Source organism: Bactrocera latifrons, unplaced genomic scaffold, assembly GCF_001853355.1.
Source record: "Bactrocera latifrons isolate USDA-ARS-PBARC rearing strain unplaced genomic scaffold, ASM185335v1 scaffold_960, whole genome shotgun sequence".
NCBI classification, from domain to species: domain Eukaryota; kingdom Metazoa; phylum Arthropoda; class Insecta; order Diptera; family Tephritidae; genus Bactrocera; species Bactrocera latifrons.
The window spans coordinates 45,996-56,264 of record NW_017537668.1 but is presented as its reverse complement, the minus strand read 5'-3'; the positions used below and the strand labels follow the sequence as shown (position 1 = coordinate 56,264).

The 10,269-nt window shown below is 35.2% G+C and overlaps 1 protein-coding gene across 1 annotated transcript; it reads right to left on the bottom strand.

Moving 5' to 3' along the window:
- Positions 1 to 211: 211 nt before the first annotated feature.
- On the bottom strand, positions 212 to 5,430 carry LOC108977874 (cytosolic non-specific dipeptidase-like; the record flags this gene model as incomplete). Its single annotated transcript, XM_018947837.1, is given in 4 exon segments — positions 212 to 279; positions 512 to 1,045; positions 1,110 to 1,344; positions 5,218 to 5,430. Coding segments are annotated over 4 exon segments (875 nt in total), but the record flags the coding sequence as incomplete, so codon positions are not given.
- Positions 5,431 to 10,269: the final 4,839 nt, after the last annotated feature.

Below are 10,269 nucleotides of genomic sequence, written 5' to 3'. Positions count from 1 at the left end.
TATGAAGAATTTTCTCAAAGTTCAAGTTTAAAGCCTTAAATCAATAATATGGTTTCGGATTACGTGTTCTTGAATTGAAATAAATAACTTAGTCGAGAATGGCATTGTAAATAAATAATAATGATAAAAAAATATGTAATAATAATAAAAAAAAATTAATAAATAATTAATAAAAATCCCAAAGAAATACCAACATATAATATATACTCACTTGTAATCTTCAACTTCATAATCAATATTCTGATAAATTTCCATTTCATTATGCAAAAGAGGTGCAACCTGAAATATAAATGAAATAATAAGTATTACAATGGTAGATAAGTTTGATGATTATTGTTAATTAAAAATTAATAAACAGTGAAAGGTACAATTTTTTTAATACAAAATGTTTGATAGAATTACGAGTTCTATAAAAAAGCATGCAGCTTCATAGAACATATTACATTAGGTAATACCCGGCACATTTTCTTTAAAGCCTGAAGTATTCATATTGTGCAATGTGTATACTTACATCTCTATCAATGCCGGGAATGAGAATGTTGGTATCCTTGTCTACAAGTACACTGAGAAGATAGCAAAGATCTGGCATTGCTTCATGCACAGTGCCACCAAATACACCACTATGTAAATCTTTAACAGCACACTCTACTTCAATAGTATAATAAACTAAGCCACGAAGACCATAGGTTAAACATGGTCGTTTCTTCCCAAGCCAATAATTATCAGATATACAAACATAATCGATATTTGACAAAAACCCGTTTTTACGAGCTAGCAAAAGATCATCCAGACCCTCACTACCACTTTCTTCCATTCCTTCGAAAACAAATTTTATGTTGACGGGTAAGTCAATATTTAGTTTTTGGAATGCCTCAATGGCATGTAGCCAACATAAAACAGGTCCTTTGTCATCACTTGCACCACGGCCATACAACTTTCCATCGATTTCGGTCAGATCAAAAGGCTCCGTATTCCAACCATCTTCTTTCAAAGCTGGTTGTACGTCCAAATGACCGTAAACTACAATTGTCTTCTTTTTTGGATCCTATAGATATTAATAAATCATAATTACATAATTTACGTTAAATTTAAAACATTTAATTTCAAACCTTTCCTAGAGTTCCTAAAATCACATTCGGCAGGGCTATTTCTTTACCATTCGTTAACCGCTGTCTACCAATATCAGCCAATTCAACATCAGCACCGAGGCTTCTCAACTTATCAGCAACCAACCGCACCATAGCTTGTATTTCATTGCGCTTATCAGGCCACGCTGATACCGATTGTATGGCAACAGCAACCTTCAACGCAGTAATATATTCTTCCTTGTTGGAGTTGATATAGCTAGCAATGGAACAACAAAAATAATAATCAACATCACCAGCATACATATTTGGGTAATATTTTAAGCAATAAAACCACTTAGATATATCCCAATTTAATATTGATATAAGAAATAATAAAAACCTAAACAATGATTACGAAAGCACAAATAATTCCAATGGAAATGTGCGATAACTGGAAAATTTTCTCAGAAAGGGTACTTATGTTATATATGTATTTCAAGTAAAATGTTTTTCATTTAACAATTTCGTTATCTCGTAGATATTCGTTCGAACTTTTCATTTAAATTTAAACTCTCGCGGGTAATTTTTAGAATAGCATCCCCGGATTTCAGGGTTAAAATGGGTATGCATAGAGAGGATCCTCTAGATTAAGTAAAAAAAATATATATAGTTGCCGCTGATTTATGGTTTTTGAGATATTTGCATTTAAAGTTAAAAAATTCAGCTACTTAAAATACGTGTTTTTCCCATTTATAATAAATTTTACTATGTTTTTAACTTTTATGTCTCCTAACACTTCAGTAAATCATTTCTAACTATTTATTTTATATTAAATAGTGCAAAAATAACCTTTATCCAACATTTAACTTTTGTTCGTACAATAACAAAAGGGTTGCATTCGGCACGATTACGATTCTTTCGGCGCCGCGATTTGATGGTACGGATGGATAGAGGAGGTCCTCAGGATTAAAAAATGTACACACATATACCGTCCTCAGACTCATAGTTTTCGAGATATTTCACTTTAAAGTTCCACAATTTTATATGCAATTCACTCTTATTTTGTTTTGTTTTTTTTACATGTCATGATAAATATCAGTGTTGCCACAGTTTTCTGTTTAACATATATAGAGAAAATTGTACAAATGGTTTTTGTATCTTATGTTATTTGATAAATAAAGATAAAAAATAATATTCCCTTATGTTGAATTACTTTATGCGCTTAAAAAAAAATAACCCTGATCGGTCCAACACCGGGGGAATCATAGTTTTGTGTTGAACGACTTTTTGCACTGGCGGCCTTTGGCCGCGCTTCTAAAAAAATAACCCTGGTCGGTGCAGCATCAGGGTGATCATAGTTCTTTTGTGTCGAACTACTTTCTGCACTGGCGACCTTTGACCGCGCTGCGAAAAAAATAACCGTGGTCGGTCCAACACCGGGGTGATCATAGTTCTTTTGTACCGAACTACTTTCTGAACAAGCGGCCTACGACCGCGCTGAAAAAAAATAACCCTGGTCGGTCCAACACCGGGGTAAATATAGTTCTTTTGTGTCGAACTACTTTCTGCCCTGGCGGCCTTCGACCGCGCTTCAAAAAATATAACCCTGGTCGGTCCAACACCGGGGTGGTTATTGTTCTTTTGTGTCGAACTACTTTCTGCACTAGCGGTTGTTGTTGTTGTTGTTGTAACGGCAGAAATTCTGCCGAGTTGACAGTCCTTGACCGGATAAAAATCCGGGTCTGTTCCGGTTTTCGTAGACCCGACTGTCGTGGGAACGGTCAAATAGCGGTCTTCGGCCGCGCTTCAAAAAAAAAAAAATAACCCTCATCGATCGAAAACCTATATGAATCAAAAGGGGAAAAATTCTGAAAAACTTTGCTTTCTATAATAAGTTTTTTCATTTATATCTCTAAATATGAAACAGATTTTTTATTAAATTTTCAGGACACAAAGTATGGCAACACTGCTATTTGTCATAAATGTAAACATAAAAATCTCTTGAATCTTTGAATGTGCAAAATAGTTTTAAAGTATATTTATTTTCTTAAAAAATATACAATTAGTGTAAATTTTTGATACATACGAATGTGTACAGTGTAATTAAATATATATTAATTAAAAAATGTGTGAAAAGTGGGTTAAACATAGTGAAATAACGAGCATTGTTTTTACAAATTTTTGAACATTAAAGTAAAATATCTAGAAAACTGGGAGTCTGAGAATGGTATATGTGCATACATTTTTTAATCCTGAGGACCTCCTCTATCCATCCGTACCATCAAATAGCGGCACCAAAAGGATCGTAATATTGCCTTGCATTCTAACTAATAATCAGTGATACCTTACGTCCATATTTTACAGAAGATCCAAAAGAAATAAAGAAAACAAATAATATCCCAATAACAGGAAATATATAACACATTAGTTCTTAGAATTCCTTTCTGCATTGGCGGCCTTCGGCAGCGCTTCAAAAAAACAACCCGTGGTCGGACCAACACCTGGGCATGCTCAGTTTGTTTTGCGTTGAACTTTTTTTTTGCCCGATCCAACACCGGGATTTATCAAAATAATGAGAATTTTGAAAGATTTTACATTACTCATCACACGATAATGAATTTAGTTATGACGTCATAATCTTTCTTTTTTCTTACTTTTATTACCTTACAAAATATGGTAACACTAATTTTGGCACGGTTCCGATTACTTTGGCGGAGGGGCAAAAAAAACCGAATTTCCGTATAAATGGGGTATGAGCGGATAGGGGAGCTTCTCCAGGCACAATTTTGATTATAGGTAGCTGGTTTTCCTCGTAAATATAAACACTAAACTTTTCAGCCATAAATTTGTTAAGTGATTTTTAAATTACTAAATCTACCTGAAAAATTACAAAATAAATGTGAAATGTGAGCTTATTTCAATGTTTAGAGTGTATATTTAAATATACATATAAAAAAACGTGAACAAATTTAGTGAAACATAGAGAAATAATTATGTTCTTAGTGCAAATTTGTGAATTTTTAAACGTGAATATTTTAAAAAATATTTGCTACATATGTACTTTTATATTATTTTTGGATATTCCTCCTCTGGAGAAAGGGGCAACGAACATACCCCATTCCTACGGAAATTCGGTTTTATTACCCCTCCGCGAAAGTAATCGGAATCGTGCCCTTCTCCAGAGGAGGAATATCGAAAAACAATATAAAAATTATTTACATTTTTTAAAATATTCACGATTAAAAGTTCTCCTTTCTGCGTTGGCGGCCTTTGAGTTTTCGTTATAAATTGGTTTTTATATCTGTTAGCGATTTCCACTTATTTTTGATAATACATACGATGTTTTGTATATTAGGTGACAATATATATAATATTATTATATATTACTTATTTCTTTATTAAATTAAATAAAGAACATATCCATAAGCATGGATAGAGGAATTTTTGGGAAAAAAGGAATTTCCCCGAATTTCCTTATTATCACAAGGCAGCGCTCCATTTCGTCGTAATTTTGAGCACACAAATGGTGTTCACTACGAGTGTAAAATGTAACTTTTAAAATAAAGATTTCTTAGGTAAAACAAAAACCTGCTAAAAGTGTAAAATGTGGATTTATTTAAAAGTTTATAGTTTAATTTAATTAATTTGAAATTTCTCGACATGTTCGAATTTTCGGAATTTTTGAACTTTAAAGTCGAATATCTCCTAAACTAAGCGTTTGCCGTACCTATAACACCATATATTTTTTAATCAGGAGGACTTCCTCTTTCCAACGGTTCCTTCAGATCGCGGCGCCAAAGAAATCGGAATTGTGATATACAAATTTTTTAAAATATTAAATTTATTTATAGTAGATCTCACATATAGGAGTGATTTATAAAAATTATTATCGACAACAGTCGCACTCAGTCCGAAAAAGTGGGTTTAATTAAATTGGTGGAACATTTTATACATACATTTCGCTTTCACGACAGTGAATTAAATGCACTGTTTTCCTGAAATCATATACATATATTGGTAAAAGTGTATTCATATGTACATTTATGGACGAAATGTGATAAGAAGGGAAATAAAGTTTAATCCCATTTTTAGATAATATGGAAAACTTATTTGTTTATAATTGTTATTTGTTTTGTACATTAATATTCACCTGAAAAGCTGTTGCAAAACATTGGGTAAGTCAGCCATATTTCACTAATAAACACTTGTTAAGAATTCCTGTTTTTATATTCACTTACGAAATTCAAATAACTTTCTCCCGTAAAATTTCATCAACCGCTCAGAAATTTATATGAATTACAATGACAGTGGTGAAATTGTAATATGTATGTTTTATACCGATACGGAATATTTAAAGATGACTACTTACCACAGTACATACTGCACCACAAACGATACGACTTTACTGATAGCAATAGAACACAGATAAGATATAAAATCGTTGGCATATAATCAGTTAGTGGTTTTTAAGACTAATAACATGTTCGCACTTTTAACTTTATTCAGCAGAAATTATTTTTACTGATCGTTATATAGTATTCATTACTACTTTACACATTGCTGTGCACCATGTTTTCGTCTTATTTATTTATTTATTGACAAATACAAAAGTGGTAAAGATTAATGATTATATAATATAACAGTCATTAATTACGACAATATATAATTAGGGCACAATTCCGATTTCTTTGGCGCYGCGATTTGAAGGTACCGTTGGAAAGAGGAAGTTCTCTTGATTAAAAAATATATGGGGTTATAGGTACCGCAAACGCTTTTTTACGAGATATTCGACCATAAAGTTCAAAAAGTCGCAAAATTCGAACATTTCAAGAAGCTAATTCGCCACATTAAACACACTTTATTCACATTTTTCACTTCAAATTAATTAAATAACACTATAAACTTTTAAATAAATCCACATTTTACACTTTTAGCAGGTTTTTTACCTAAAACATCTTTATTTTAAAAATTACATTTCTCACTCGTTTGAACCTCATTTGTTTACCAAAAATTACGACGAAATGGAGCACTGCCATGTGATGATTAGGCAATTCGATGAAACTCCTCTTTTTCGCAAAAATTCATGTATTCATGCATATGGAATTTTTTTTTTAATTTGTTAAGCAAATATGTAATATTATATACATGAATTAGTAATATTATATAATAATATTACGTAATAAAGTGTAAAGTATACAAGTACAGTACGAAAATTCGAATTTTGTTTCAATATGAGTGCATTACAACCATAAAATATAACCACTTTATAACAAAAACTCAATACATTTTTTTATTTTTAACGCAGAAAGGAGTACTACRCGAAAGTACTTCAGTCACCGCGGGTATTCGCTTGGCCAGGGTTATTTTGTAAAGCGCGGCCGAAGTCCGCCAACGCAGAAAGGAGTACTACGCGAAAGTACTTCAGGCACAGTACTTCAACGCAAAAGGAGAAAGATAGTATAAAATTGTAATATGTATGTATATAAAAATGTTATATTCATATATTATCACATATTATATATATATATATTCATATATGTATGTATAAGGAAAAGTGTTCACATATTCAATTTTAGCTTGAAAAATCATCTTTATAGTTTTTTTATAGTTAATACAGAAAGAAAGTACAAACAAAGAAAACGATGTGTGGCAAAGCTGGTTTTCCTCGGAAATATAAACACTCTAAACTTTTCATATATGTTATAATATATGTATGTAAATTTGATAATTGATTTTAAAATTACTAAATCTAGCCGAAAAATTACAAAATAAATGTGAAATGTGAGGTTATTTAGAGTATATATTTGAATATACATATAAAAAAAAGTGAAAAAATTTCGTGAAACATGGAGAAATAAATTTGTTCTTAGTGCAAATTTTTGAATTTTTAAACGTTAATATTTTAAAAAATAATAGTTATTTTTATATTGTTTTTAGATAATCCTCCTCTGGAGAAGCTCCTCTCTCCGTACGTACCCCATTTCTACGGAAATTCGGTTTTTTTACCCCTTCGCCAAAGTAATCGGAATCGCGCCATAATTAGAGGACAAAATTGAAGAATAAAATCCATATGAAGAGAAAAAACATTTAATATATATATATATATATGTATATAAAGCTAACTATAGTTATGAAACAAGATAAATTTTGTTTTAATAAACTGAATTACAGCATTTGAAGTTATAATATTGCGTTAGTTTATGAAGTCGGTACGACTCTACCTCTATATTAGCCAAAAGGCGCAGATTCATAGTGAAGTGGTGATAGGACTAAATATCCACTGAGCGAAAAATCTTGGAAAAGCCGAGCGACAAACACCACCTCTTTGTAGGTTTTAAAGATTCTTTTGACAGCACGAAAAGAAGCTGCCTTTCTGCCGCTATGTCTGAACTTGGTATCCCGCAAAATTTATACTTTAGCTGTGAAGTAATTCCACATTATCCTATCGTAGGTAATATTATATATTTTCTTAAAATTTCCTGGAGCTTATCATCAAGACTTCTGTTTTTTTGTTCAGGCAGCTGTTGTTGTTGTTGTCGTAACGGTAGAATTCTGCCGAGTTGACAGTCCTTGGCCGGATAAAAATCCGGGTCCGCTCCGGTTTTCGTAGGCCCGACTGTCGTGGGAACGGTAGTTCAGGCAGCTCTAGACTCATGGTAGCAAACTATTGGCACAAATCATTTATACAATCATTGCATACGATGCGGAGATCATCCAGATGCTTAGACACAGCTTCCACTTTGTGGACATCCGCATATGCGATTGTTTTCACATTTTTTTTGTTTGATGTATTCTTAGCACCCTATCGTACATCAGGTTTCACAGTAGTGGGCTTAATACTGAGTCTTGCCGTACTTTACTGAAGGTAGTGTAGCTCTGAGTGCATTCGTCCGCGTCGAATAAAAATCTCCTATTTTGAAAATTGGTTATTATAATATTTATCTAATAATAAGTCGCGAGTATTTCATATAGAGCTTATAATACATTTGCCTTCTGTAGCTTCATATATACATACATATTTTGTATGCCGTTCCCCAAGGGCCAATGTTTGCTTCTTCACAGTGGAAAGTTCTCTGATTGCCCATCTATTGGGAGTGGCCCGAAACGATTCTTTTACATATGGCTCAAGCAGCACACGACATCCGGTCTTTGATCAAGAATCCTCTGGGTAGCTTAAGAACATCCGTTTGAAGGCGAGCTAAAGTGAAAAGACGAAACATCCCCAAAAAAGGGTTGTGCTCTGGGATTGGAACCCGCCACGAAAAAAAGCCCCACATGAAAGATTACCAACTGCCTCGGATGAGAGACCCCCTTTTGATGACGACCATGGCTAACGAAATAATTACTACGATTTGACGACTCGGTCCCTTAATTGTCAAGGTGCCACTGCTCAGTTGGTTGATGTTCTCGTTAGAGTTAAGGCTGACACCACAGCCGTCCAAAAAATGCGATGGACGGGACAAGGACAGAGGCGAGTAGGTCCTTGTGGCATTTACTAAAGTGGCCATATAAAGGAGCGCAAGTTTGGTGTGGGATTTGTGGTGGGAGAGAGACTCCGTCGCGAGTACTATCACTCACTCCGGTGGATCAACGTCTAGCCACAATCCGCATTAAATCGAAGTTCTTCAACATATCGCTGATTTGCGTCCATGCCCCGACGGAAGAGAAGGACGGTGCACAAGAAAATACAATAAGCTACGTGTCTTTCTCTGGATCTAAAAGCTACTAGATCGATCATGTTGTGATAGACGGAAGACATGCCTCCAGTATTCTAGACGTGCGTACGCTCCGAGGTCCTAATATCGACTTGGACCATTATCTTGTTGCTACCAAGATACGCACCTGCTTCTGAGCAGCAAAAAGTGTAACTCAACAAACACAAGGAAGGTTCGACGTCGAGAAGCTGCAATCACAACAGATAGCCGAACGATTTTCTACTCGGCATGGATTCCTGCTCTCTGAGAGCACTCGTCAACAACTCGGTACAAGGAAATTGTGGGATGGAATTTCAAGCTCCTTACGTACAGTTGCAACCGTAATCATTTTCTTGGGAAATGCAAAACAACAGCTAGAGTGTCGTGTCGCAGCGGAGAGAAAACAGACTGCTTACCTTGCAACGTTACGATCAACCACAACACGTGGGGGATGGGATAGACCTCGAGAGTTGAAGAGGGAAGCGAGAGTGTAAATATGAAGAGCTTGACAAGCTGGCCGACAGGGGAAATGCTCGAAAATTTTACGAAAAGGAGCGGCGACTAACAGAAGGTTTCAAGACCAGAGCATACTCTTCTAGAACCCAAGGAGGTCATTTAGTAACTGATGCCCAGAGCATACTAAAACTATGGCGGAAACACTTCTCCAGGCTGCTGAATGGTAGTGAAGGCATAACGCCATTAGAAGGCGAAGCCGATTCCCCAATCTATGACGTTGGAGCAATTAACCCCGTGAAGAACAACAAAGTAGCGGGGGCCGATGGATTACCGGCAAATATGGTCGGATGAAAGCATGACCAACGATTGGCATTTAAGCGGAAGAAGTCTGCCGTTACAAAAACAACGACAACAACAGCAACAACATTGGGAATTTAAGTGTTCTCTGAACAATCCACAAAAAGGGAGACCCTACAATCTCCGCTAACTACCCTGGTATAAGTCTCCTCAACATCGCGTATAAGATTCTTTCGAGCGTATTATGTGAAGGATTAAGGTCAATCGTCAACAAACTGATTGGACCTGTTCAGTGTGGCTGTAGACCTGGCAACAACTGAACAGATATTCACCATGCGCCGAATCTTGGAAAAGACCTGGTAAAACAGCATCGACACTAGCCACCTCCTCGTCGATTTTAAAGCTGCCTTCGACAGCACGAAAAACAGCTGCCTTTATGTCGCGATGTATGAATTTATTATCCCCGCTACACTACTACGGCTGTATAACCTGACGTTGAGCAACACCAAAAGCTCCGTCAGTATCGGGAAGGACCTCTCCGAGCCTTTAGAAAATAATTCGAGCTGCAAAACTGAACCGAGAAGGTAAAATCTTCTATAAGAATGTACAGCTGCTGGCGTATGCTGATGATACTGATATCATTCGCCTTAACAACCTCACGTTCTTCTTCTTCTTGATTGGCGTAGACACCGCTTACGCGATTATAGCCGAGTTAACAACAGCGCGCCAGTCGTTTCTTCTTTTCGCTACGTGGC